The sequence below is a fragment of the Drosophila takahashii genome, chromosome 2L (assembly GCF_030179915.1).
Source record: "Drosophila takahashii strain IR98-3 E-12201 chromosome 2L, DtakHiC1v2, whole genome shotgun sequence".
Taxonomy (NCBI): Eukaryota; Metazoa; Arthropoda; class Insecta; order Diptera; family Drosophilidae; genus Drosophila; species Drosophila takahashii.
The window spans coordinates 13,860,741-13,886,444 of NC_091678.1; the positions used below are offsets into that span (position 1 = coordinate 13,860,741).

Consider the following 25,704-nt stretch of genomic DNA (forward strand, 5'->3'; position numbering starts at 1 on the left):
GAAAGAATTTAAAAGTAATTTTAAATTATGCTAATAAAAAATGTCCCTTTCAGGATTTTAAGAAGGAGTACTTATTTTTACCGATGTCAGTAGTCTTTATTGGGTGAAACTTAAATATTCGTAGGGTCGTTTTCTCGTCCGCCTGTTTAAGGTTTTAACTGTACTTTAAATTTAACAAACGAACGAGAAAACGGCCATTAGAGTTGTTTTCCCGTCCGCATGCTTGATTTAAAAAAACCTTTATATTTATATTTAAAATTTAACATGCGGACGAGAAAACAGTCTTTAAATTAGTTACTTAGCTAGTGTTTCAGCTATTTTTAAGCAGGTATTGTGAAATGTCAGCACTAACTAGTGATGCGACAGGTGTTTTTCGCATAGCCGGCACTTTGAAGCGTGCTGTTAGTACCATCCCTGCCAAGCCGCCTATCGATAGGTTTTTCAACTGGTCCACGTCTTCTACCTGAGGCTTAATTGTAAAATAGAAACCACAATAAAGCTGTATGAAACATGCAATAACCAGTGAATAATACAACTGCAGCCAAGCCATTCCATCACCGATAAGTGTAAAGTTCTCGCGGCCCGATGTGGATCACGGGTCAGTTTGTTTTCCTTCTGTTGGTGGCACTTGTTGCCGCTAAAACGAAAACCTCGGCGGTGCAGGAGGACATTGCGGAGTACAAGGACTTTAAGAAGCTGCTGCGCACCAAGAACAATGTCCTTACGCTCTATGTGACCAGTGCGAAGGCCGCTGCCGCCGAGCTGAAGGTTTTCCGGGAGGCGGCGGAGGCGATACGGGGAACCGGGACGATGTTGCTCCTTGATTGCAGCCAACAGGATCGCAAGAAGCTGTGCAAGAAGCTCAAGGTCTCACCGGATCCTTATGCCATCAAGCACTACAAGGATGGCGACTTCCACAAGGACTACGACCGGCAGGTCAGTGTCGCCTCCATGGTCACCTTTATGCGGGATCCCTCGGGCGATCTGCCCTGGGAGGAGGATCCCGCCGGCGAGGATGTCCTGCACTTCAGCGACGCCACCTCCTTCACCAAGCACTTGCGCAAGGACATACGACCCATGCTGGTCATGTTCCACGTGCCCTGGTGCGGATTCTGCAAGAAAATGAAGCCGGACTACGGCAAGGCGGCCACTGAACTGAAGACCAAGGGCGGTTATCTCCTGGCGGCGATGAATGTGGAGCGCCAGGAGAACGCTCCCATTCGCAAAATGTTCAACATCACTGGTGAGCTAGAAATCCCAATTAGGGTATTCAATTGCGTTGCAAACGTTGTAAGGAGTAAAAGTGTAAGGCAGTTCCAACAACAATTTCTATACAAAATAGTTTTCAGGGCATACAACACCCCAGCCTATGCGAAAAAATAAATGTTTAAAATAGAGGTTTTAAATACTACAAAATACTTAAAAGTTGGGCTTGAGTCTATAATGATGTCAACATACAAGCCGATTGATGCTTAAGAATTCGCGTATAGATTTTGTTGATCTACTTTTGGCGTCTAAAGTTTTTTTATCTGGTAAATGCCATTGGTAAACGACGCTAATATATGCATCCAGCCAAATAATGCACGATTTTCTGTTTTTTATGGATATTTAATTGAGGGCTTAGATAAGACAGTAAGGAAGTGACATTCTTGACCAAGAAATTTGCCACCCAATATGCCCAAAACCTCTCGGTTTAAACAAATTTTTGGTAAAAACAAAAAAGAATGACTACAATACAAGTAATTAACTTTAATGTCCGTCATCAGCCATTTAACGCCTAAGAAGTCGCGGATTTCTCATATAAAGTAAAAATGGGGCCATTTTTATGTTAAAATGTAAATTTTATTTTTTATTCAAAAAAAATATTAAACCAAATAAGTTAGCCTTTTCTTGCAACGATTTTTGAAAAAAGTGCGTTCAAAATTTTTGTCTGGTAAACTTACAAATTGTACACATTTGCAACGCAATTGAATACCCTAAATATTTGTTGGTTCCCTTTGTAAGAAGTTTTCTCCATAGGCTTTCCCACCATGATCTACTTCGAAAATGGCAAGCTGCGCTTCACCTACGAGGGAGAGAACAACAAGGACGCCCTGGTGTCCTTCATGCTCAATCCCAATGCCAAGCCCACGCCGAAGCCAAAGGAACCCGAATGGTCGGCGGACACCAACTCGGAGATTGTCCATCTCACCACGCAGGGCTTTGAGCCCGCGCTGAAGGACGAGAAGGCCGCCCTGGTCATGTTCTATGCCCCCTGGTGCGGCCACTGCAAGCGCATGAAGCCCGAATACGAAAAGGCCGCCCTGGAGATGAAGCAGAAGAAGATTCCCGGCCTTCTGGCCGCTCTGGATGCCACAAAGGAGCCGTCCATTGCGGAAAAGTACAAAGTCAAGGGTTATCCAACGGTCAAGTTCTTCTCAAACGGCGTCTTTAAGTTTGAGGTGAATGTACGCGAGGCATCGAAGATTGTCGAGTTTATGCGGGATCCCAAGGAGCCGCCGCCGCCTCCGCCGCCGGAAAAGAGCTGGGAGGAGGAGGAGAACAGCAAGGAGGTGCTCTTTCTGGATGACGAGACATTCAGTTCAACGCTGAAGCGAAAGAAGCACGCACTGGTCATGTTCTATGCTCCCTGTAAGTAAAGCTTATAGATTTCTGTTTGTTTAAGTTAGAACCTTTAATGAAAATGATTTATTTTAGGGTGCGGACACTGCAAGCACACCAAACCGGAGTTCACAGCGGCTGCGACGGCCTTGCAGGATGATCCTCGTGTCGCATTTGTGGCCATCGACTGCACAAAGCTTGCCGCGCTCTGCGCAAAGTACAATGTCCGCGGTTATCCCACCATCCTGTACTTCTCTTACCTCAAAACCAAGCTGGACTACAACGGCGGACGCACCAGCAAGGACTTTATCGCCTACATGAACAACCCGCCGAACTCAGCGGACCGCACAGAGCTGTGATAAGCTGCTGCCAAGCGTAACTATACTTATCTCTCACTATTTTGCAATCTCACTTCTTGTATTAGCCCTAATTGTAATCGTTTCGTTAACAAGCAGCCTTTAAAGTCGTCTAGACTATCGAATATTTTATAGAATATATGTATGTGCATTTTCTAACTGAATAGCATACTAATAAATTATGTTAAAACTAATTAAAGAATTGTGTTGCCTCTATTGGAATAACAAAATATTGAAATTATACAAAAATTTATTTTTAATCTTCAAGAAAAGCAATTCGTTGCTGATAAGAAAAACAAAAAGATTGGGACAAATAATTTGAATAGTAATCAAAGATAATGGCATACCGGCATGATTTGATAAGGGGCCACAAAGAACATATCTATTTGTTGTGAAAAAAAACATAAACGAGCTGCTAAATCCGGTGTAGATAATGTTATGCAAGACAATTTCAATAGTTAGCCAAGATATTGCGTTATAATAGTCATCATTTTCTCTCTCTGGGTGACTAATTCCATTTCCTTTATTGTACAATAAATTTCAATAGTTTCTATTTGCGTTTAAAACAATTTCTAAACTTAATATATTTGGGTTTAGCTTTATAGCTAATGTTTAGATATATATTTATATTTAAAGTTCCTCATCAATGTGGCACACATTCTAAGAGCAAAAAATGCCAATTGCCTATTGCACACTTGCTCTGGTGTTCTGTGGTTTCGATTTGTCTCGCCTGAATTAGTTTCGCAGTCGAAGGAAGGGATGTGGGGCAGGGATTGCAGACTTAGCGATCTGCTTCGGGTTTACTATTCGCCTTTCGGCGGCTCAAACTGCCCAGCCAACTGCCGCGCTGCTGATTGGCCGTGTACTCATCATTGATAAGTGCGAATCCGTGGAACATGTCCTTCATCTTGATGGCCCGCGAACAGGCATAGTTCTTGGTGGCCACGTACATCTTGGTGAGGAACTCGGGCATCTGTTTCTGCGTCACCCATGACTTGATATTCTGCGGTATGGGTATCCCCGGATCGTCGTAGTAAGTGAGCACAAAGTGCAGACCGGGCTCGTGGAATCCCCGAAAGGGTTTGATCACCATCAGACTCCAATAGTCAGTAACGCGCACTTTTCCAGACAAAGCCGGATAGGAGTTGTGGTTGGCACCGCGATTGCAGATAAAGATAAGCTTCTTGTTATCATCCTTGATATAGCGACGGCAATAAACATAGTCGCGATTGGCAAACAGCCGGGGCCACTGCATCTCCCAGTAGATCAGATGCGAGTTGCTGCCCGGCACCGGATCCTCGCTGATGAGCTCCAGTCTGAGCGCCGTGTCGTCCCACTGGCGGCGGTAGTCCAGATCGGTTTGAACGTGGAGGAAATCGTCGGCTGTGATGTCGTCGAAACGGGCATAGACCTTATAAAGGGTAAAAGTTTAAAGTGAGTTTGTATAAATATTAAAGGATCTATTTAATCACCTTGTATGAGTACAAGGAGGATCGCTCCTGCCGCCTCCAAATGCTGAACTCGTTCTTGCTGAAGTACGGCTCCCATTTGTGGTCGTCCTGCGCCTGAATCCTTACAGAGCCCGCCGGAGCATTGCGCACATCCAGATCTAAAGGTCGCTGGCAGTTGCTGATGCTGGACTCCGCCTCCGACTCCTTCTCCGCCTCCTTGCTGGTCGAGGGCTTCGTTTGGCCCTTCCTGCAGCGCTGGTTGCCCAGCTGACAGTAGCAGTACTTCATCTTCTTCGACTGGCAGCGCTCGCAGAGCTGATTGTGCGGCAGGGCGTTGATGAACTCAATGTCCCGCCGGCACAGGTCAAAATTGGACAGCGCCAGGCGCTCCTTGTTCCAGTCGAAGCCATCGCTGCCCAGTCGCTTGATGTTCAGACCCACGAGACCCACGGCACTCATCACCATGCCACGGAGCGGCGGCTGCAGCTCCCGGCGGTAGTAGGCGCGCCATAGCTGCTTCAGACCCTGGGTTCCATAGACCGACTGGTAGAAGCTGAAAAGCTGCTGAATGCGGCGGGAGCGCTGGGCAAATATCGACTCGCATTGGTAGCTCCAGGCGCGCAGCGTCTCCCGCGACTGGTTCTTGATGGCCAGCACAAATCGATTGAGCAGCATGCCGGCTAATTCGATTTGGCCGCTTGCATAACAACCCACTGAAAGTGCGGCGACTTTGTTAATGCTCCTCCTCCTTCGCTATTTACTGTGCGCCCCCTAGCTCACTGGGCTCATGTGTCGCCTCGAACTTTGGGGAATTTAGTACTGCTAGCCGGGACACTATCGATCGGTTTGACGGGAGACTTACTGCACGAGAGCTGGGCTATGTGTTCTGGCCGGGCTTATCATGTTTGGCGATGGAAAAAACGTGCAACCTGCAATTTGTCCCCGCTGCTATGTTGTTATGCCGCTGTTGTTGTTGCTTTTGTTGCTAGCGGTCGTTACAGGCGCAGTGTTGGAAAACGTAGGACCACCTGCTGAGATTTGACAGCTGCGATCAGTTATCAGTGATCACTGATCAGTAATCACACTTTGGGTAACACTTCAATGTGGACTAAGAATAAAATATTTTACTTAAATGAAACAAATTTATGTTGGCGATCTGGAGAAGAGTGCCATAATTTAAACTATATGTTTTGGTGAGCCTGAAATGTGACACTGATAAAATTAAATCCTGTGACATATAACTAAAGGTTTCTATTAGCCCGGATTTTTATAGTAGGTTATTTTAGCTGACAAAATTCTTTATTATTAATAAGAACTATTAGTGATTGACTTGCCTTGTTTTTAACATAAATGTGATGATTTTCGCGAACTCAAGGTCATAGAATCAAATAATTTAGAATTTCATCACAGAACTTAAGAACTTTTTTCAAAACGTGAACAGTGTTTACTACATTTAATTTAATTTTAATTTTGAGTGCAAAATAATATAAAGGTTTAATTTATAAAAATGGTTTTAAGGAACGAAATTTACAAAATGAGCACTGAAAGTAAGAAATCTTTGTCGTTTTTTGATATTTTGAAATAGTTTTTTTTCCCAAAGAATACCCGTTATCACTCCACTTTTCTGCGTGCTTAGCCCACTGTCCCCGCTTTTCAACATTAGCCAACACTGCACATGGCCAAAACTCGTGGTGCGACCGCATTGTTTTTGTTGCGCAGATTTTGATTCGATTTGATGTGTGAAACTGCCTTTCAGTCTGGACGAATCCTAAGACAACCCAGGCAGGATGTCCATGCGGCGCCAGCGCATCAAGGCTCCGGCCAACCTGTCGCTCATCAAGCGCAAGCCGCGCAGGGAGGAGCTCGCCGCCCCGAAGGAGGAGCCGCAGGAGGAGGCGGTGGTGGTTGAGGCCCCGCCCGTTGCAACGACCCCTGCAGAAGTGGAACTCGATCGAGCTGATGCAATCGCCTTCAAAATGCCCGCCAGTTCGGCGGCGGAGGACGTCTTCCACTCGGACATCGAGGACAATGTCATCCAGATGGACTTGCAAAAGACCAACAACGGATTTCCCATGTCGCCCAGCAAGGCGCAAGCCCGCCAACGCGTGCGACCCACTCCCTCGTTTGGCCAGCGGCGCAACAGCTTTGTGGGCTCCCCAATGGCGGGGGATTACGAGGGCGACTACCAATCGCCGGCCACGCCCACGCGGCGGGAGCGCTACCTCAGCGGTTCGTCGACGGGAACACCGCAGCAGCAGCAGTCGGTGGCATCGCCCATGCCGCCGTCGCCCTTTAAGTACCTGCCGCCCATGAGTCCGGGCATGGGACGCATTCGCACCGAGTCCACCTGTTCCACCTACTCCGAAGGAGGCAGCAAGCAGCGCAAGGGCGACGACAAGTCGCAGAATCAAGGAGGAGCTCGGCTGAATGCCCGTCGTGACTTCGAGACGAGGTTCAACAAGGGAGTGCCCGACAAGTCGACGTTCAAGATGATGGACATGATATTCTACAACCCCGAGAACAATCCCATGGTGCCCAAGCAGGCAGTAACGACGATTAAAGACGAGTCCAACGGGGATGAGGCCAAGCCTGCGACGGATCAGCTGCTGGAGGCCAAGGGAGAGTCCACGGCGGCCATGCTGGTGCCTCAACTGAAGCTGGATGCCAATGGCGAGATGATCATTGACGAAAAAACGCTGGAGATCGAGACCACAGCCGAGGTGGAGGCGCGCAAGGTGCTGGCCAACTCATCTTTGATCCTAATGGACGAGACTACGGGTGCGTTGAGAAAATCATATTTAATTTACATATTTTCAGGGTTCTGTAAAAAACTTGTGTTATAAACATGTTAAATGTCAAAGTGTTTGGTTCAAAAAAAGTTATTGACATGTGTGTAAAAAATTGTAGCATACATATGTTACAAACATAAATAACACACACAGGTTATTTGTGTTATTTACACGACGTGTTATTAACACGATGTGTTTTTTACACAACGTGTATTTAACACAATGAGTTTTTGACATTAAAACGTCAGAAATATATGTTGAACTGAAAATTTTGAAACGGTTAAAAATAACAATTAAGATATCCTGGTTCAATATTGATTCTTCGTTTTCCCTTCGATTCGTTAATGTCCATAAAATGTAATTTTCATTTGTGTTAAAAACACAGTATGTAAAAAACACGTCGTGTTAATAACACATTGTGTAAAAAACACAAGTGAGTGCTAACAATTATTTTTCACATTTTAACACTTTTGTTTTTGACACATATGTAAAAAACTTTGCACACACTGTAAAATACACTGTTTTTAACAGGTGTCTTAAATTCCGAACCCTGCATATTTCTGATCATTTAATATTTATTATTCAGGTGACAATGGCTTCTATAAACGCCACAAGCGCACGCCATACTGGACGTCGGATGAAACAGTGCGTTTCTATCGCAGCCTGCAGATCATCGGCACGGACTTCTCGCTGATGTGCCAAATGTTTCCCACGCGATCGCGTCGCGATCTGAAGCTCAAGTACAAAAAGGAGGAGCGCACCAATGGTCAGCTGATCAACAAGGCGCTGCTCTATCCCAAGGCATTCAACATTCAGGAACTCAAGGACCAGCTAGAGGAGGAGGATCGCGAGCGGGAGGAGAATGATCGCCAGTGGAAGGAGATTTCAAAGGCTGTTCCAGGCAATCCTAAAAAGGTTGATTACTAATTGCATAATTTTTCTCCAATCTGTTATTAATTTGTTATCTAAATCCTTATAGCGTTCTCGCGTGCAGCAGCAAAGCAAAGCTGCACGTGCACTAAACGATGGCGACGTTGTCTACGAAAACGAGCATGTGACGAGCAAGAAGCTTGGCAAGCAGGCCTGGGCCAAAAGGCGCAAGGATCTGGAGACGGATGAGAATGACGGCAGCGTTCCGGCCAAACGAAAGCCAAAGGCTAAGCGACGGACTCCAAAACTTCCAACGCAAGCGGCGGCGGAGGGACAAGCCATTAAGCAAGAGAAAGCGATCAAAACCGAACAAACAGGAGGCCATTTACCTGCGGGCGGAGAGCAGCTACAGGCCGAGCTCAATGGCCTGCTGATGGATGATCCTCAGGAATTTGAAGTAGATGTAAGCAGCAAGCCACGTGATAAAACCATCATCGACATGGATGACGGTACCCTAACCTATGTGAGCGACTTTGAAGCGGGAAGTGAAGCGGCGACGGCGGCGGCCAATCGACAGTCGGAAACATATTTAATTAACTTTATGGAAAACGATGAAGTTATAACGCCGGATGACCCCATTCCCATTGCGCCGCCCACTACCACAACCGAACCGGATATCGAACAAATTCTCGCCGAGCTGGCGGATGGATCCTTGGTCCTGGTCTCGTCTCTGGACCCAGAGCACGAGGATCGGGTGCTCAACGAAATCTACATGCTGGACAAATCGACGGGAGAGCTGTGCGAAACACCGCTGAATATACCAGAGCATATTGTTCAATGCATAATGAATGTTATGCAGTTAGAGGACTAACAACATTTTATATATTACTACTTTAAGAGTATTTGTTAACGATTATAATTTATTAAAGCATTTCGAAGGATGCATTTAATTCAGTTTTACTTTTTTCTAATTTCTGAAATCCTTCAGGAAGGAATGGATCAAAAAACAAGTTTTTATACCCTTGCAGAGGGTATTATAATTTCGGTCAGAAGTTTGTAACGCAGTGAAGGAGACGTTTCCGACCCCATAAAGTATATATATTCTTGATCAGGATCAATAGGGGAGTCGATATAGCCATGTCCGTCTGTCCGTCTGTATGTCTGTTTCAATACCGTTTGCGAGCTCAGTTTAAAAGCTAGCGCCTTGAAACTTTCACAGTCGTCCTAAAACATGTGTACGCAAAAGCCGACCCGATCGGACGTCTATATCCTATAGCTCCCATAGGAACAATCGGATATAGCTTTCACAAAAATGAAGATATTTCGCTCAGTGTAAGAGCTATTGGCATGAATCTTTCCAAATCGTATTTTTTTGTGCGTACCTTGATCAGGGTAAAAGCGCGTGCCGATCGGACGTCTATATCTTATAGCTCCCATAGGAACAATAGGGTGAAATCGGTCAAAATTTGACGTTTTTCAGGATATTTCGCGCAAAATATTAGCTATTCCCATGAAACTTTCCAAATCGTATTTTTTTGTGCGTACCTTCATTAGGGTAAACGCGCGTGCCGATCGGGCGTCTATATCCTATAGCTCCCATAGGAATAGGGTGAAAAATTTTATTTTTTCAATTATAAAATATTATAAAAATATTATAAAATAGTCTAGTCAAGTTTTAATTCGTAAAATCTGCAAGGGTATTAAAACTTCGGCTTGCCGAAGTTAGCTTCCGTCCTCGTTAAAAATAAATTACTTTAATTTAAAATTAGGGTCTTTCAGGGTTGTCGCATTTCAAAAATATTTGTGCCCTTCCTAACACTGTTGTTTAGTTAGATCGTTTAACACACTGGCCTTTTGACAGCTGTTTTGTTTTTGTTGCCCGGAGGCAGTGGCAGGAAATTATTAGAATTTAACCAATTTAGCCACAAAACGATGGCCCAAGTTCCCTTGGCAATTGCCTCGCACAAGCGCCAGGTGTGCAGCCTGTACAAGCGGGCGCTGCGCAACCTGGAGGCCTGGTACGACCGACGGTGAGTGCGGCGGCCCAAGAGTACCCAAAGATTATATAATGATCTATTATAATAATGTTATTATAATAATCCCCGCTAGAAATGACTACCGCTACCGCGCCGTGCAGCTGCGTGCCCGATTCGACGAGAACCGCAGCAAGGATCTGGGCGAGGGCATCCAAATCCTGGCCTGCGGACAGAAGGAGCTCTTCGAGACGAAGCATTTCCAGCCCCGGAACTGTAAACAAATGATATCTTGGTCATCAAATTTTAGTTTCTAATCGTGTTATCCCCTCGTTATCCCAGTTGCCAACAGTGCCGGTGGCTGCGCCTTCGAACGAGAGGTGATCCCGCCCGACTGGCTGCTGGACTACTGGCATCCCCTGGAGAAGGCCCAGTTCCCCGAGTATTTTGCCAAGCGGGAGCAGCGCAAGAAGGAGTACGTGACCTGGTGGGAGAAGCAGTACGGCAAGCCGGATCCCCAGGACCTGGGACACCACTAATCTTAGAGTACCGTAGTCAAAACACACATCCAATCTTTGTCTTTAAAAGTAAATTCTATTGGAGCTGAGAGAGATGGTGTGTCGTTATTATGTGTGTGTTGTACCAGGTTGCAGTCGAACTTCCTGCGCTTGAAATCTTTTTCCACGTTGTGGGGATATTTCTTAATATCCAGGTTATTGTTCAGAATTTTTATGTGGGTACATTTTGTGAGGAAAGTACACATTTTATAAAGAATATTTGTTAATTAGATTACATTTTAATTTCATAGCAAGTCTGCAGACTTTTATACGCCCAGATAAGAAAAAAATATGAAAAATAGGAACCTAGGCGCATGTACATTATTTTCAATAATTTCTATCTCAAAGAGTGGGTAAATATTGTGAGGAAAGTACACATTTTATAAAGAATATTTGTTGGTTGTTACATTAAATATGTTAATTAGAATACATTTTAATTTCATAGAAAGTCTGCAGACTTTTAAACGCCCAGATAAGTACAAAACATGGATAATAAGAACCTAGGCGCATGTACATTATTGTAAACAAAAACATTGAACTCGATCTCTTTGCAGTTGATATTTTCTAGCAAGAAAACTTAAGAAATACTTATTAGTTATCACCTAGGCGATAGGCATTTAAATATGATAATTTGGAAGAATTCCAAGTTACAAAAAATGCTGAAGGCCTTTTCTTTAGCTGGATTCTTCATCGTAGAAAGGTAAAAAATATTTTTTTAAGCGACTTGTGACTGCTGTTCGACTGCAACTCCTTTGTACTAAGTGTATTTTATTTAAATATGAATATATTTAGGTAAATGAAGAGAAACTCGTGGTGGCGAAGCTCGTGGGCGCTCGAGTGCTGTGGGGGATGTCCTTGGTGTGCTGGAGCCTGGAAACTGGAGGTCCTGCCGCTCAGTTCAGCTCGTTGGGGTCGAGGCGCGGGCGCTTTTTGCTGTTGGTGCCGTTGCCGTTGGGCGTGGAGGTGCTTCCGTTGCCATTTCCCGACTCCCCGCCGTGCTCGCGCTTCCGCTGGAGCGTCTTCTTGTCCCACTGCTGGGTGAGGTAGCGCAGCAGGACGCAGCGCTTGTCCATCACGATCAGCTGCTCGGAATGCTCATCCTCGGTGGGCAGGTAGACGGATGCACGCTTCTGCGATGTCCGAATTCCGTGTTCGTTGCTCAAATGAGTGAAATTGGTCGAGTCGTGAATGGGCAGACCCTTGATGAAATCTTTTACAGACATTCTGCTTTCTGAAGTTGCTGCGGAGTCAGGAAAGTGAATGTAAAACACAGTAAATGTAAAACACTCGCACTTTTATGTATTTCCAATTGCCTTACTTCGATGTTTGCTGATTTATCAGTATTTATCAGAGGAGCAATCTCCCTAAATACGACTTTTCTTTATAACAATTTATGTGTGCCTCGGGTTTGTTGTTGTTGTTATTGCGATGACAACCAGTGCTGCAAAATGCTCTAATGTCAAACTCTGAAGCACTGATACGGTGGGTTAGATCCGATTTTTACAGGGATAAATTGTTATTTAGATTTTTATTAATTAACCTTTGCATTTATTTTATTTTATAAATATAAAATGCTGACAAATGTATTATTTGTATTATTTCGGCAAGTTTTAATATTCTTACAATTAAGAACGCTTTCTAATGATTTAATAACTAGGTGTTAAAAAACTTATTTTAAGCTTTGTTTTCCGATTTCATCCATTAAGTTCCCAAGAAATGTGCTTGTGCTTTTTAATGATAACCAATTTTTTATTCAAATTTTCTAAGTAAATATCAAATTAGAGAGATAGAAAATGGAATGATTATTCGCCAGAAAGGCAAGAAAACCAGCTTGACCCAATATTTTAATTATATTTAGAATTTTTGAATCCACCTTAATAATACTTAAGCCCTGCACTCAAACTTTTATCAAACCCTATTAAAAAAAACTCCCTTTTTAATCGTACAAATAAGGAATACACTTAGGTTTCCTCTTGGATATATGGCTTAAAACCAGACATTGGGTAATCCATTTTTATTAGTTTTTAGAAAAGTACATAATGTATTAATGAGTTTCTTAACTGCGGTTATGACGGTTTCCGTCCCCGCGACGCACCACATCCTTGTACTCATCCATGCGCCGCATGCGGTCTATATACTCGGGATCGTCCTGCTCCGCCTGCAGCTCCTCGGCGGCCTTCTCCTCGTCCTCCTGCTCGTTGGGATCGCGGGCGGCCGCAATGGCCTGTGCCTGGTTCATCTTGGCCACCTTCTCCTCGTCGGGAAAGATGCCCTCATCGACGCGCTGCTGGTAGAACTCATCCACGGTCATGATGGGCAAACTGGGATAGCCCAGACCGAAGACCGCCTTCTGCGTGGCATTGCGTGTGATGATGAAGGGCTGCAGGGGCTTCGGCTTGGCGGCCTGCTGATGATGATGATGGTGTCCTGGGCCGTGACTGTGACCGTGACCATGACTGCGGGAAGTGGAGGATGCAGGGGGCTGACTTCCCTGGCGAAAAGAATCCACTTCATTGTCGTTCGCTTCGCCACCGGCCATCCTAGCCAGACGCATCTGCGCCAGCTGCTTCATCATGGTCAGCGATTCCAGTTCCTGCTTGGAGTCAATGATGCTCTTGTCCAAATACTTGAGGAAGAACGCGCGTTTGTCCTCGTCGTCGGCGGTTTTGCTCTTCACCGCATCCCGCATCTTGGCCATATACTCGTCGATCTCCTTCATCCGGCGATACTGGGCTATTTTGTCGTTCCTATTGAAGGCCGCCTCCATCAGCTCCCGCTGCTCGCTCTTCTCAGCCTGGTTATCCGCCTGGTTAGCCACCTGTTGGGACTTTGGAGCGCCGCAGAGCTCGTACTCCTGGCAGCGCTGCAGGTGGTCCTTGAAGTAGATCTCGCCCAGCTCTATGGACTGTGTGCTGGTGGGACTGTTGATCTTAGTGGTCAGCTTGCCCAGGAAGTAGGGCAGCAGCATGAAGGGCAGCGATTCCGTGGATACCTCGTCGATCAGCTCGTTGGCGCTGAACATGCTCACCTGGTTCACGATGACGGTGGCCTGCTCGAAAAGGCCCATTGCCGTCTTCACTTTGTTCTATGGATTAGAGTTTAGGGATTATAGCTTGTTTTAGCCGGAATGTGAAATATCACACCTGAAATTCACTGCCATTGAAGGGCAGATCGGTGACTTCCAGTTCGTCAAGGATGTTCCAGCCGCTTAAGAATATGTCCGACAGCTTCTGGTCCTCACCGCCAGCGGTATTGCCCTCAGCCATTTATAAATACTGATTTAGTTCCGGTTGTATGTGAATTTTTACAAATAATAGTAACGTTGCGAAAATAATTTGGAAGCCGACGCGAAACAGCTGTTTTATAGGGATGGAAAACAAAAGCGAAACCAGGGCTGATTTATAAAAGTTTAGCTATTTTTTAAAAACATCCATTAATTCTAATTACTCCAAACTTTAAATTTTAAAATAAATTTAACCAATTGTTTACCCATTTCGTAATATTTGATTTAAATAAATTATGGCTTAAAAAAAATACAGGGGGATTCCCTAAACTGTTGAATTGCTGAATTGTTGAATTTTGGTCAGCTGTTAATCAGCTGTTCCATACAAAGTCAACTTTCAGAAATTTCAGCAATTCATCAGCCTCGGGGCTGCTGAAAATTTTGTTGAATTGCTGAAAAGCCAGAGTTGTCACCTTTTTTTAAAAGTCGTGGCAACTCTGTAACATTTTAGTATCACCAGTACGCATTATTTATTTTAAAATCAACTTAGAAAGCATATTTGTGGTTCTTTTTACCTTGCTAACACTTTTAGACAGTAACTAGCAATAATAAATCATGCTTACATGCTTTAAGTTCCGTGAAACTTTTCAACAAATAACAGCTGTTTGAAAATTCAACAGGAACCATTTTGGGTCGTTCCCTTAATTGCTGAAATTTTTTGTTGAATTTTCAACAATTCAGCAATTCAACAGTTTAGGGAATCCCCCTTACATTTTTGCTTAATAACTCTTTATAGTTATGTTTTCAAATCTCTAGTTTCAAAATATATACTGCAAAGGAAATTCAATTTAAGAAGCAAATCCTATAAAAGAAAATAAACCCAACTGTTTGGCAAAAATCCTTTATTAAACTATACAAAAGTCTAAGGACTTGGCAAAAAATTTGTTCTTGGTTCAAAGTGTCTGATGGATTGGGTCGCAGTCCGATGGAATTAGCCCTTGAGCGTGGCCTCGAGCTCCTTGTTGGCCACAAGTTCCTTGATGATGTCCAGTCCGCCGATTAGTTCGCCCTTCACGTACACCTGTGGATAGGTGGGCCAGTCGGAGAAGGTCTTCAGGCCCTGGCGCACCTCCTCATCGCCCAGGATGTCAAAGGTCTCGTATGGTAAGCTAAGTTTAAAAATGGATTTAGCAATTAACAAAAAAGAAAAAGAATAGTTAAGCCATAAAAACCGTACTTTGTTTCGTTCACAATGGCGATGAGTTGCTTGGAGAAGCCGCAGCGCGGTCCATTCCGGTCGCCCTTCATGAAGATCATCAGAGGAGCCTTGTTGATCAGGGCCTTCAACCGATCCTCCAGCGTTTGTCCCGTTGCCGCCGCGCTGCTGGCGCTTTCGGCCAACTTCTTGGATTTCGTGCTAATGGCGGCAATGTCCACTCCATCGACGCGGTCCACAGCGGAGCCCTTGGCGAAGAAGATCACTGTGGGCACAGCTTCGATCTGGATGAGTTGGAAAATAGGTTAGCACCTTTCTTTTCTCCTTTCTAACCGCCAAAACCCAAAACCCACCTGGTGCTTCATAGAAATCTCTGGAAATTGTTCGGCATTTAGGCTGATGAACTGCAGTTTCTCGCCCGTAATCTTGGACAGCTCCTCCAGCGCGTCCTTCACCTGACCACACTGCTCCGCCCAGTCGGCAGCGAATAGCGCCACTGTGGTCTTGTCCCCATTTATGTACTTCTGGTACTCCTCGGCAGCCGTCACGTTCACCACGGGCATGTTTTCTTTGATTTTTCTAACTCAATTTTCCTGAATAGCAAAATTTATAAAAGGCAGGCCGAATTATCAGCTGGGAAGAGCGTTGCCGGACTGTTTTGAAAAATGGGAATGTGGAATTGATGGCAGCTTGAAAAAAGCCAGAAGTAGCTATTTTTAAATTGAACCATATAGCTACATATTTATGGGAACTGGTTTTTTAAAACAATTAAATTCGCTTTCCGAATTTTCATCTTTTTCTAGATTTAAGACCTACTTAGAATTAAAACGCGGAAGATAATGCGTGTTTCCTAAACTATCAAATGGTTGAATGTTTCCCATAGAAACTGCATTAAAGAATATTTTATTGTTAAAGAAAACCTGTTAGACTCTGGCTAATTTTACATCTTATATTTTAAATGGCTAAAGTTTTAAAAACTATTTCTAGAAAAAACTTTAACGGCCCAGATAGTTCACACTTTGCATTTCTGGCAACACCGATAGGCTATCGATTTCTGGCATCTCTGCAACGGCAACACGTGCATCAGAGGCCGTATTCAATATACACACAGCTCTCTTATTTTTCGCAACGCAACCAAAAGTTGAATTAGCCGGAGCATGGTGACGCGCAAGAAGCCAGTCAAGCGCAGCGCCGAGGCGGCCGAGATCCAGGCCGAGGAGGAGGAGGACGCGGCGACGCTGCCGAAGGTGGCCAAGGAGGTGATGGTGGTCGCCCAGGAGGTGAAAATCGTCCGTGCCCTCGCCTGCAATGATCTTGCCCAGCGGAATCGCCAGATTCGCAAGCTGCGCAAGTGGTTCAAGCTGCGGGCCAGCAGCTCCTTCCCCTTCACCGAGGACGACTTCATGCGCATCTGGAAGGGGCTGTACTACAACATGTGGATGTCGGACAAGCCGCTGGTCCAGGAGGAGCTGGCCGAGCAGTTGGCCCAAATGATAGACAGCTTCGATGGCAACACGGCCTGCAGTCTGGCCTACTTTAGTGCATTCATGCGCACCATGTGCCAGGAGTACTTCGGCATCGACCAGTGGCGCATGGACAAGTTCCTCATGCTCACCCGCCGCATGGTGCGCTATGTTTTGCGTCTGCTCAAGCAGAGCAAGTGGTCGCCCGAACTGATTGGCGCCTTCAACAGCAGCATGCAGCTTTCGGTGCTGTCCGAACAGCCCAAGAGTCGCGGCATGACCATGCACTATCTGGACGTCTTCTTCGAGGAGCTGGCCAAGGCGGCCGATGGCGAGATCACCGCCGCCCAGGTCAACCTATTCTTGCGTCCGTTCGTCACCTACGTGGCCACACAGCGCGATGCCAAGCTGGTGGCCCAGTGCCGCACCAGGGTGCTCTATCACCTTCTCTACCAGAGCGACTTGGGACGCGAGTACAGCGAAAAGTACAATGCCTGGAAGCTGATGGGCTTCCCCACCGCCTCCATCGATGACATCGAGAAACTGGACTCCGGCTTCGACGAGGAGGATGACGAGGGCAACGCCGAGGAGGAGCCGCCGCGGGCCACGTCGCTGGATCCGCGGGCGGGCAACGTGGATGTTCACATGCCAGAGCTGCCGCTCAACGCTGATTGCGTGCTGGACGAGCTGCAGACGCAGCTGCGCACCAACGATTTCAACAGCAAGCGCCGCAAGGGACTGCGCAAGCTCATCCAGATTTTTGAGACCTACAAGGGCGGAGAGTTTCCACTTGGCGTGCGCACCATGCCCAAGCCGGAGGGTCAAACTCTGGCGGAGATGGTGGAACAAAAGGTGGCCGCCATCGATGAGATGGAGGATGAGGTCTTCGGTACCGGCAGGAAACTCAAGAAGCTCAACAAGTCCAAGCGCAAGCGTCTACTTCAGTCCATTAACTTTGAGGAGGTGGACGAGCACAACTACGACGAGATCATTGGCAAGGCCCTGCCCCCGGAGCTCCAGAAGAAGGTCAAACACAATGCGAAGGTGCGTTCAAGCATAAACAATGCCTGGGTGGTAGAGGACGTCAAGGAGACGGGTGCAACAGCGGATGAGAAAGAAGAAGCCAAGCCAAAGGCAAAGAAAGCAAAAAAGGACGATACGCCCAAGCCGAAAAAAGATGAGCAGTTGAAAAAGGAAGGACAGGCTAAGCCCAAGAAGGAGCAGCCTAAGCCCAAGGAAGAACAGCCGAAAGCGAAGAAAGTAGAGCAGTCCAAGCCCAAGGAAGAGCAGTCCAAGGCGAAGAAAGAGGAGCAACCTACGCCCAAGAAGGAGGAGCTACCCAAAACTAAGGCCACCGGTGCTGATGAAGCCGCCGCCGCACCGCAGCCAACGAACGGTTGGGAAGCTCCTCTAGAAACTGGTGAGCAGGAGATCTTTGTGCCCTCGCGTAAGCTGCAACTGAAGCAGGCCAACAGCAAGCTGCAGAAATCGACGCCCAAGCAGGTGGCGCGACTGCAGTTCGCCACTCCACAGCCGGGAAGTGCCAAGCGTGTGCGGATTATGACCAAGAGCAACTGCTCCTATCCCAAGAGCGACTACTACCGCCAGCTAAAGCTGTCGCCGCAGCTGCCCTACGACGCGGATCGCCTGCCCGGCAAGAGCGCCCTCAAGCCGCATGTGCTGCCGGGTCCGATTCATCCTAATTTCAAGGGAGCCAAGCGGCTGTTCAACGACACGCTGTGACGTTGCGTCCAGTGGCTGCAACTGGAAACGGAACAGGATGAGGAACATTAATGTGGACTTGGTGCTCTAATGGTATAACCCCAGAGGGACTGCAAACCGGCGCTCCTGTCGCCAGATGAGGAGGGAATGCTTTCACATCAAACACAATCCCACTTCTTGACATGGCTTTGGAGATTAAGTTAGCACATCCACAATAGACATGTCTTATGCTGGTTTTATAACAAGTCTACTTATAATTGATTATACTCATGCTTCCGTTCGATATTTTGCTTTTTTAAAGTGTTCAAAAGCCTTAGTTTAGTTACGAATGCATTTTCAATATTCCAATACGGTTGAAATTTGCATGCTTTGTGTGCTGCGCTGGCTAAACAATTTGTAAGGTTTATTATTTTCTACCCGCATAAGATCCGCATAAGACATGTACTAAATGTAACCCCTTATACTTATAGTAGCTACAATTACGACTTAATGTACTATTTGCTTGTAGGCCATTTTATGTTCAAGCTATCCTCTGAGTTGATATTGAAATAAAAGCAAACGTAGTATATGTAAAGTGAAATGCGAAGGTGAATATATTCTACTGTGGTGGAAAATACAGTTGGAGCTGAAGAAATGTAGAATTTATCAGGGACCGTAAATAATCATTATTTGAGATTTTTATTTTAAAAAGACTACTGTGATATTTTGTTTTAAACGTCAAAAATAACGTTCTTTTTACTCTTGTCCACAAAGTATATGCATTTCAACAAATCTGGAAAGCAAATTATCTGTTATTTGTTCATGTCTATAAAGTGCATAAAAACCAGTTAAATTGTTGATTAAAACTTGTAAAAACCTCAGTAGGCCTTTTAAAATAAAAATCTCAAATAATGATTATTTACGGTCCCTGGAATTTATACTTATTTGGTATTTTGATTAAACAAATTTTTTTTGAGTCTTCAATGTTTTCCCGCTTTAAGCAAAGACTTACTAAAATACTAAAGGTTTCTTCACCAATTTGACATAACTTCGTAACATCAAATTTATTGAGATGTTGAAATTAGTCTCGCAATCCAATAAAAATAATATCGGTTTTTTTTTTGGATAGATAAAGGAGGGTCCCTGCTCTACTTTTTAGGATAGAATGCACTATATTTCGCTAAAGGATGTAATTTATTAAATTGTTTTGTTTAAGAAGTAGCGAGCATACAAATCTGTCACATTTCGGATATATCTGAAATCGAAATGTTATTATTAAAATTTTTCTTCTCACAATTCCAAAACACTGTTCGTAATCGATACATACATTTGGAATTTAGGCGTTCCGAAATGGTCTTAAAGTTTCCTTAAAAAAAATTACTTATACGACACGTATGACAGTTGGATTTTAAAAAAATAGACAAAAATCGTTCTCACAAAAAACCTTGTAAAATTATGAAATTTGTTTAAAAATTGGTTTAAACAAGAAAGGAAGCTACCTTCGGCCAGCCGAAGCTTATATACCCTTGTAGATAAAAGAATACTCACTCGGTGTAGTTCCAGGGATTCCAGATTCAGCGTTTCGATTTATTTCAATTTTGTTTTTAAGTAGTCAAGAATCAAAACGCCTACTTCCTACAAAGTTACAATGAATTTTCTTATATTTGTTTGGGAGCCTTAAGATATAGTGGTCCGATCCGGCTCGCTCCGACATATGTACTACCTGCAATAGAAAGAAGACCTTCGGGAAAGTTTCATCGCGATAGCTTTAAAACTGAGAGACTAGTTCGCATAGAAACGGACAGACGGACAGACGGACATGGCTAGATAGACTCGGCTATTGGTGCTGATCAAGAATATATATACTTTATGTGGTCGGAAACGTCTCCTTCACTGCGTTGCAAACATCTGACTGAAATTATAATACCCTCTACAAGGGTATAAAAAGGAAGGCAAAAAACTGCACAGGTTAAATCTATACCACCTATATTAAAAAACCTTTTTGGTCGAAGGCAACAGTGCGTATAAGTGATAAACTTTCACCTTCTTTCTATAATGTTTTTGACTGTCCCAACATATAGTTCTCCTCTTTCCAATAGTGTTAATCTAAAGTTCCTTTAGGTCATTAAATTGTTGTCCAAATTGTCTCCCTTTACTCAGTTTGAGTCCTGAGTTTACAGTCAGAAAATGTAGTCGACTACATTGCATTTGAGAGAGCACATCGCATGCAACAAAATTGGTTGTACTCAATGTTCCCTTTTTTACTCACTCGGCTCAGCGCTTGAGTTTTGAGTTTACATTTCACATTCTGTACACTTTCACTCCTCTTGCTGTTGAGTTAAATAAATTGCATTTAAGAGAGCACTTCGCATGCAATTGCAGCTAAGAGACAAACATTTAGAAACTCAACGAAAAAGCTCAATGATTTTAAGTTTGGCTCACTATGAAATGTGATATGCTCGAATGTTAAAAAGTGCCACTCAATCCAATGAGAGCCAGTAAAAAAGGATAGGTTAATCTATTTTGTGTACAAGAACTTTTACCGAAATATTTTTTAAATAAATAATAAAGTACAATGATAAATAAATATGCAAACAATTTCGGACTGGAAAAATAGTATTCAATTATTTATTTAAATAAAACCAAAGTTCAATAAATACTCTTTATTGGATTTCACTAGATTGAGGCTTAATTTGATTGTATTATTCATTTTAGTTATCCTGCTATAATTATTCCAATTCTATAGGGTTGTTTTTATGAATCTCTTTCTCTTTTGATTATTGCATTTTGCGGTTGGTGTGAATTAAAAGATATTCATACGGATGCACAACACAATTTACAAACAGATTTGATCCCATCCATGCAAAATGAACTTCCGATCCGTCCAACACAATTGGTTGAATAATAAATTTTCATAATAATTGAATATTTGCCACCGCAAAATGGGAATCGATTGCGGATGGAGGGGAAACGGGAGGAGGTGTGACATGTTCATAAATCTGTTTAAAGTGGTTGATGGCCAGCAACAATAACAGAATTCATTTCCTCGAGGATAACATCTGTTCAGAAGTGTTGCAACACGATTGAACAAATTAAGTTTCGCACAGGACCAGCAGGCACAGGACACGTTAACTTTCTACACATTTGACGCATGTTTTGTCCTCCTGGCATTGGTAGCCCACTTCAGCTCACTCGATTCGCTCTCATCCTTCACAATTCCTGTTGACAATCTGTTTAAGTTGCGTAAATCCCAGCCAAACAAGTCGGTGTTTCTGTATGTCCAAGTACACACGGCACTCCACTTGAGTTGTGTGTGTCTATCGAACGGCTGGGAAACTGGAAAACTATTTCCCTACGGAAAAACCCAACCTGTCTTGTCGCCACCTCATTTTCCTTTCAATGCTGTGTTCTTGTCTGCATGTCTTGTGTATTAAAACTTGTCGAAAATTTATTCAATTTACGTGCACTTAGGCGACGATTGTACATTAAGATATGACGCAAAGCTTGAACCAGGGCGCAGCTGATCCGCATCCTCCCCCAGACTTCTTTGTCCCCTGGACGCTCCAATTGAATGCTCGGTAATGGATATGGATACGTGGAAGTGTCGGCAGACTGAGGAAGGTGACACACAAGTGTGTACATCTGTGTAATTGGTTACCCTTTGCAGGCAACTAAAAATAGTTGAACTTAAACTAAAAACTTTCAAAAAGAGTTCTATATTTTAGATAATTTATTTAAAAATTTTTTTGAAATACATTACAAAATATAAACTGTTTTAACTTTAACAAGTTTAATAGGTGACTTACACAAGTGTGTACATCTGTGTAGTTGGTTACCCTTTGCAGAGAACTAAAATAACTAAACTGAAATGAAAAACTTTCAATAAAATTTCTTTATTTTACAAAACTATTTCTAAAATATTTTTTGACTTAAAAATCATTAACATTTTTTAACTTTAAGTTTAATGGAATTTATTAAAAATTAAATTTATTTTTGTATCAACTTAAGTGACGCATTACTTTGTTAATATTTTCTGAAGTTAGAAAAATTTCAAAAATGGAATGCTTAACTTTTTTGCGTGCATTGCCGCCTGAATCATTTATTTGATTGCTCCAGGTCCAGCCCCTTTTTCCCAGCGTAATGCCGACTATTTTTAGCTCTTTAATGGATCGCAATCTATTTTTTACCCAATCAAATCTGGGTGTACGGCTTGAACTTTGGCGAGGCTATAAAAGCCAACGGTCGGTCAGTTGCGCAGTTCAAGTGCACGGCAATTGTTCAGGAACGGAATCCGCGGATATGGGTCTTATGGATTGGATTGTGGTGATATGTCTTTGGGGCTCCTTAACGTCCTCGATATTGGCATTCAAGAACTGTGGGACGGACAAGCAATGTGTGCCCTACGAACAGTGCAACGAGGGCCTAACCGTTGAGGGAAAATTCTATCCGGATCGTAGTAGGACTACTTTGGACGAGAACTGTCACTATATGGAAAAGTGCTGCAATATTCAAGATACAGTGAGTAGAGCACTGCAAAAAATATACAATGATAAGGCAGTGAAAGCAAGCTAGAAGAAATTGAAAACCATTTCGTTTTAATCCCTTTAAGATTTTTATACCCGTTACTCGTAGAATAAAAGGGTATATTGTATTCGTGAAAAAAGTATGTAACAGCTGGAAGGAAGCATTTCCGACCCTATAAAGTATATATATTCTTGATCAGGGTCACTAGCCGAGTCGATATAGTGTATGAATAACGGGTATCTAATAGTTGGCGCACCCGACTATTGCGTTCTCTCTTGTTTTTACCTAGTTGACAGTCGACAACATATTTGTTTGTAATTTAAATCCCTTAAAAAGCCATTATTTTTTTTATCGTAAAAAGATTATTTATCCTTAGCTGAAGTGTTAAAATGTTTGTGCAAAATGTTTTTCACTTTACAAAGTTTTTCTATTAAAAAAAACCTTTGTTAAGTTTTTTTCACAATTAGTTTTGCTATGGCAACCAACTAATAAATACTTGCAGAATTTTAATTAATTAATTAAATTAAATTCAACAGCTCTCGTCACCAGAACTCCCTGCGGAGGCACCCAACTGGCCATGTGGGGGTCGCCATGATCTCTGGTACTATCTACGCCCGCTGGGCTACAAGCAGCAGGAGGCCAAGTTCGGCGAGTTTCCCTGGCTGGTGGCGGTCTACGGGGCGGATGATTATCTTTGCAGTGGAGCTCTCATCACTCCGTTGGCGGTGATCACCACGGCTCAGTGCATCCAGAGTGTGGAAGCCGAGAAGCTTCGTCTGGTGGCTGGAGAATGGGATGCGGCCGTGGAGCTGGAACCTCTGGCGCACCAGAAGAGATCGGTGGCTGAGTCCTTGGTGCATCCCAACTACACCCAAATGCCAATGGCCAACAACGTGGCTGTTCTCCTGGTGGACAAGGAGAAGCCCTTTCTGCTGGCTCCCAATGTTCAGCCCATCTGCCTGCCGCCCCCGCGAATGGCGTACAACTACAGTCAGTGCTATATTTCCGGCTGGCAGAAAGGGGACTTTGGGGGATCAGCGATCCTGCCCAAGCGATGGACCCTCTATGTCCTGCCAAAGGATCAGTGCAGGACCAAGCTGCGATTGTTGGGACGACGCCACGCCCTCAATGATAGCCTCTTGTGCGCCGGCGGCGATAAGGGAGACTTCATCTGCGGCGATGTGGACATGACCGGAGTGCCTTTGATGTGCCCTCTGTCCGGCCACGACGACCGATTCCTTCTGGCCGGCCTCTTAACCAGACCAGCTCGCTGCGAAGGCCCACAGTTTCTGGGAATTTACACGAACGTCAAGCTGTACCGCCAGTGGATCGATCTCAAGCTGAGGGAACGCGATCTCGACATACGGCAGTATATGGTGTAAAATGATCCCTAAGACCCGATAAATAAACAATAATATAACAGAAAACTTTTCTGGGTTTTCTTTATCATTATAATTTATAAATTGATTTTACAATCGTTTTTAATTTTGTTATAGTAAATTAGGAACTTATCTTTTGATTTCCGCACTTGGCTTATTCACTTTAATTATAGAAAATAAATTTTGACGGGCTTAGATTAATTTACAAAAATATATTTTTCAGTGTAATCCTTCTAATGTTTATTTACTTAATTTTTTCCTCTTCACAATAAAACCTATTCATTGCTGGGAAAATCCAGGAATTTCTATGTGACTTCTTTGCACTTGCCTATAAAAGGCCCCAGAAAAGGTTTGATCGTTCAGCTTTGTGGATGGCAACACACCTGGATTGGCCTCCAATACCCATGGAGACTCAACTACTTTTGCTGCTGATGGGCCTCTGGCTTCCTCTAGCCAGTGCCAAAATAATCTCCAGGGAAGAGCCTTACGAGGATGACTTTGTGGCTGTGGACTTTAATGGTTGCGCCAAGTGCGAGGAGAACTACAGGAACTTTGTGTTCGTCCTGAAAAATTCGGAGCTGAGTGAAGCGGAGGCCGCCGCCGTTTATCCATATGTGGCATGCGTTATGTGGCTCGTTTTGGCTGCCCTGGTGATTGGCCAACGATGCCGGAAAATAAAAAATAAGCTATAATATCGTTATGAAAATCACTTAATAATTTTTAAATTTTAAAGAATGTCTGCGGTATTATGCCTATCTATTGGGCACACATCGATTCTTCTTTGTATCCAACAATTCGATTGATCTTTTTTCTCGTCCCTAATCCAAATGCAATTTCTTTTTGTATTTTTTAAGAGTGTGTGTGTGTCGATAATCATTAATTCATCCTTTAGAACAGCGTCCGTTGTTAATTAATAGCGCTTTACGCCAGACCGACGGTTTGGGTCCCTCACTCGCTGGACTCTCATTTGTCCTTTGGGCAGTTTCGGATTTTGGCAACTCGCGTTGAATTATGGCTGGGCGATATGTGGCCGCTGTTTTGCATATCCTCCTCCTTCTGCCTAAATTGAAAATTGAAAAATTGCTTATTGCAAATTTGTTGCCCGCAATCGCATGGCCATACGACACGGAAAAGCAGAAAAGAGAACCGAAATATCGTTACATGCTCTTTGCTCTTTTGAACTTCCGTTTGCCATTTTGGCGTAGTGCACGTGCCGGACAGCGGACAAGGGACACCGGACTTGGAATCGGACGGAGGATGGAGAATAGAGGACTGCGGAGTAGGGACTTCGGAAGGGTCCTGTCCTGTCCATTCCACCCGCTGGCTGTTGCTGCTGCTCTTGCTCCTGCTGCCGTTTCCTGTGCGAGAATTTAGCAATATATTTTTCTTACTCCGTTTGACGTCCTTCGTATCTGGCCAACTGCAATAGCCAGCAGCAACCAGTGATGGCATCAACTTAAAAAGGAAATAGAAAAACGTATTGCTAGGTAGAAATATTTAATTTTACAAAAATATTGTAGGTAAAATTCTCCCTTATTTAGTTTACTAAATAATTGTAGGTAAATTGTTGAAATATTCTAGGTATATATTTTAGGTAAATT

The 25,704-nt window shown here is 43.9% G+C and overlaps 9 protein-coding genes across 9 annotated transcripts; 5 read left to right on the plus strand and 4 right to left on the minus strand.

Moving 5' to 3' along the window:
* Window positions 1–435: 435 nt before the first annotated feature.
* LOC108058349 (protein disulfide-isomerase A5) lies at window positions 436–3,159 on the plus strand. The gene is made up of 3 exons (XM_017143041.3): window positions 436–1,243; window positions 2,020–2,631; window positions 2,698–3,159. The coding sequence occupies exons 1-3, from the start codon at window positions 586–588 to the stop codon at window positions 2,958–2,960; spliced, it is 1,533 nt and encodes a 510-aa protein (XP_016998530.2). The 5' UTR covers window positions 436–585; the 3' UTR covers window positions 2,961–3,159.
* A 152-nt stretch (window positions 3,160–3,311) lies between these two features.
* On the minus strand, window positions 3,312–5,622 carry LOC108058350 (stAR-related lipid transfer protein 7, mitochondrial). The gene is made up of 2 exons (XM_017143043.3): window positions 4,430–5,622; window positions 3,312–4,368 (listed from the first exon to the last, which is right to left on the minus strand). The coding sequence occupies exons 1-2, from the start codon at window positions 5,081–5,083 to the stop codon at window positions 3,739–3,741; spliced, it is 1,284 nt and encodes a 427-aa protein (XP_016998532.2). The 5' UTR covers window positions 5,084–5,622; the 3' UTR covers window positions 3,312–3,738.
* Window positions 5,623–5,939: 317 nt separating this feature from the next.
* Window positions 5,940–9,021, plus strand: Bdp1 (transcription factor TFIIIB component B'' homolog Bdp1). The gene is made up of 3 exons (XM_017143049.3): window positions 5,940–7,186; window positions 7,784–8,112; window positions 8,177–9,021. The coding sequence occupies exons 1-3, from the start codon at window positions 6,196–6,198 to the stop codon at window positions 8,936–8,938; spliced, it is 2,082 nt and encodes a 693-aa protein (XP_016998538.2). The 5' UTR covers window positions 5,940–6,195; the 3' UTR covers window positions 8,939–9,021.
* Window positions 9,022–9,914: 893 nt separating this feature from the next.
* On the plus strand, window positions 9,915–10,647 carry ND-B22 (NADH dehydrogenase (ubiquinone) B22 subunit). The gene is made up of 3 exons (XM_017143062.3): window positions 9,915–10,097; window positions 10,177–10,316; window positions 10,383–10,647. Exons 1-3 carry the CDS (start codon window positions 10,000–10,002, stop codon window positions 10,577–10,579), a joined length of 435 nt encoding a protein of 144 aa, XP_016998551.1. The 5' UTR covers window positions 9,915–9,999; the 3' UTR covers window positions 10,580–10,647.
* A 683-nt stretch (window positions 10,648–11,330) lies between these two features.
* On the minus strand, window positions 11,331–12,055 carry LOC108058369 (DET1- and DDB1-associated protein 1). Its single transcript, XM_017143063.3, has 2 exons — window positions 11,916–12,055; window positions 11,331–11,837 (listed from the first exon to the last, which is right to left on the minus strand). The coding sequence occupies exon 2, from the start codon at window positions 11,818–11,820 to the stop codon at window positions 11,491–11,493; it is 330 nt and encodes a 109-aa protein (XP_016998552.2). The 5' UTR covers window positions 11,821–11,837; window positions 11,916–12,055; the 3' UTR covers window positions 11,331–11,490.
* Window positions 12,056–12,563: 508 nt separating this feature from the next.
* On the minus strand, window positions 12,564–13,975 carry Tap42 (immunoglobulin binding protein Tap42). Its single transcript, XM_017142963.3, has 2 exons — window positions 13,741–13,975; window positions 12,564–13,682 (listed from the first exon to the last, which is right to left on the minus strand). Exons 1-2 carry the CDS (start codon window positions 13,861–13,863, stop codon window positions 12,654–12,656), a joined length of 1,152 nt encoding a protein of 383 aa, XP_016998452.2. The 5' UTR covers window positions 13,864–13,975; the 3' UTR covers window positions 12,564–12,653.
* Window positions 13,976–14,705: 730 nt separating this feature from the next.
* Window positions 14,706–15,701, minus strand: Grx3 (Glutaredoxin 3). Its single transcript, XM_017142968.3, has 3 exons — window positions 15,390–15,701; window positions 15,058–15,320; window positions 14,706–14,989 (listed from the first exon to the last, which is right to left on the minus strand). The coding sequence occupies exons 1-3, from the start codon at window positions 15,597–15,599 to the stop codon at window positions 14,812–14,814; spliced, it is 651 nt and encodes a 216-aa protein (XP_016998457.2). The 5' UTR covers window positions 15,600–15,701; the 3' UTR covers window positions 14,706–14,811.
* Window positions 15,702–16,079: 378 nt separating this feature from the next.
* On the plus strand, window positions 16,080–18,801 carry Nnp-1 (Ribosomal RNA processing protein 1 homolog Nnp-1). Its single transcript, XM_017143046.3, has one exon. The coding sequence runs from the start codon at window positions 16,194–16,196 to the stop codon at window positions 18,240–18,242; it is 2,049 nt and encodes a 682-aa protein (XP_016998535.2). The 5' UTR covers window positions 16,080–16,193; the 3' UTR covers window positions 18,243–18,801.
* Window positions 18,802–22,452: 3,651 nt separating this feature from the next.
* On the plus strand, window positions 22,453–24,397 carry LOC108058313 (phenoloxidase-activating factor 2). Its single transcript, XM_017142969.3, has 2 exons — window positions 22,453–22,718; window positions 23,261–24,397. Exons 1-2 carry the CDS (start codon window positions 22,500–22,502, stop codon window positions 24,104–24,106), a joined length of 1,065 nt encoding a protein of 354 aa, XP_016998458.2. The 5' UTR covers window positions 22,453–22,499; the 3' UTR covers window positions 24,107–24,397.
* Window positions 24,398–25,704: the final 1,307 nt, after the last annotated feature.

Coding starts and splice junctions, on each gene's coding strand:
- LOC108058313 (XM_017142969.3), top strand. CDS start 22,500: ATGGGTCTTATGGATTGGATTGTGGTGATATGTCTTTGGGGCTCCTTA. Junction 22,719..23,260: donor GCTGCAATATTCAAGATACA/GTGAGTAGAGCA, acceptor TAAATTCAACAG/CTCTCGTCACCAGAACTCCC.
- LOC108058349 (XM_017143041.3), top strand. CDS start 586: ATGTGGATCACGGGTCAGTTTGTTTTCCTTCTGTTGGTGGCACTTGTT. Junction 1,244..2,019: donor CAAAATGTTCAACATCACTG/GTGAGCTAGAAA, acceptor TTTTCTCCATAG/GCTTTCCCACCATGATCTAC. Junction 2,632..2,697: donor GGTCATGTTCTATGCTCCCT/GTAAGTAAAGCT, acceptor GATTTATTTTAG/GGTGCGGACACTGCAAGCAC.
- Tap42 (XM_017142963.3), bottom strand. CDS start 13,863: ATGGCTGAGGGCAATACCGCTGGCGGTGAGGACCAGAAGCTGTCGGAC. Junction 13,683..13,740: donor TCAATGGCAGTGAATTTCAG/GTGTGATATTTC, acceptor TCTAATCCATAG/AACAAAGTGAAGACGGCAAT.
- ND-B22 (XM_017143062.3), top strand. CDS start 10,000: ATGGCCCAAGTTCCCTTGGCAATTGCCTCGCACAAGCGCCAGGTGTGC. Junction 10,098..10,176: donor GAGGCCTGGTACGACCGACG/GTGAGTGCGGCG, acceptor AATCCCCGCTAG/AAATGACTACCGCTACCGCG. Junction 10,317..10,382: donor GCATTTCCAGCCCCGGAACT/GTAAACAAATGA, acceptor TCGTTATCCCAG/TTGCCAACAGTGCCGGTGGC.
- Grx3 (XM_017142968.3), bottom strand. CDS start 15,599: ATGCCCGTGGTGAACGTGACGGCTGCCGAGGAGTACCAGAAGTACATA. Junction 15,321..15,389: donor AGATTTCTATGAAGCACCAG/GTGGGTTTTGGG, acceptor CAACTCATCCAG/ATCGAAGCTGTGCCCACAGT. Junction 14,990..15,057: donor GCCATTGTGAACGAAACAAA/GTACGGTTTTTA, acceptor TTTTAAACTTAG/CTTACCATACGAGACCTTTG.
- LOC108058350 (XM_017143043.3), bottom strand. CDS start 5,083: ATGCTGCTCAATCGATTTGTGCTGGCCATCAAGAACCAGTCGCGGGAG. Junction 4,369..4,429: donor CCTCCTTGTACTCATACAAG/GTGATTAAATAG, acceptor ACCCTTTATAAG/GTCTATGCCCGTTTCGACGA.
- LOC108058369 (XM_017143063.3), bottom strand. CDS start 11,820: ATGTCTGTAAAAGATTTCATCAAGGGTCTGCCCATTCACGACTCGACC.
- Bdp1 (XM_017143049.3), top strand. CDS start 6,196: ATGTCCATGCGGCGCCAGCGCATCAAGGCTCCGGCCAACCTGTCGCTC. Junction 7,187..7,783: donor CCTAATGGACGAGACTACGG/GTGCGTTGAGAA, acceptor TTTATTATTCAG/GTGACAATGGCTTCTATAAA. Junction 8,113..8,176: donor TTCCAGGCAATCCTAAAAAG/GTTGATTACTAA, acceptor AAATCCTTATAG/CGTTCTCGCGTGCAGCAGCA.
- Nnp-1 (XM_017143046.3), top strand. CDS start 16,194: ATGGTGACGCGCAAGAAGCCAGTCAAGCGCAGCGCCGAGGCGGCCGAG.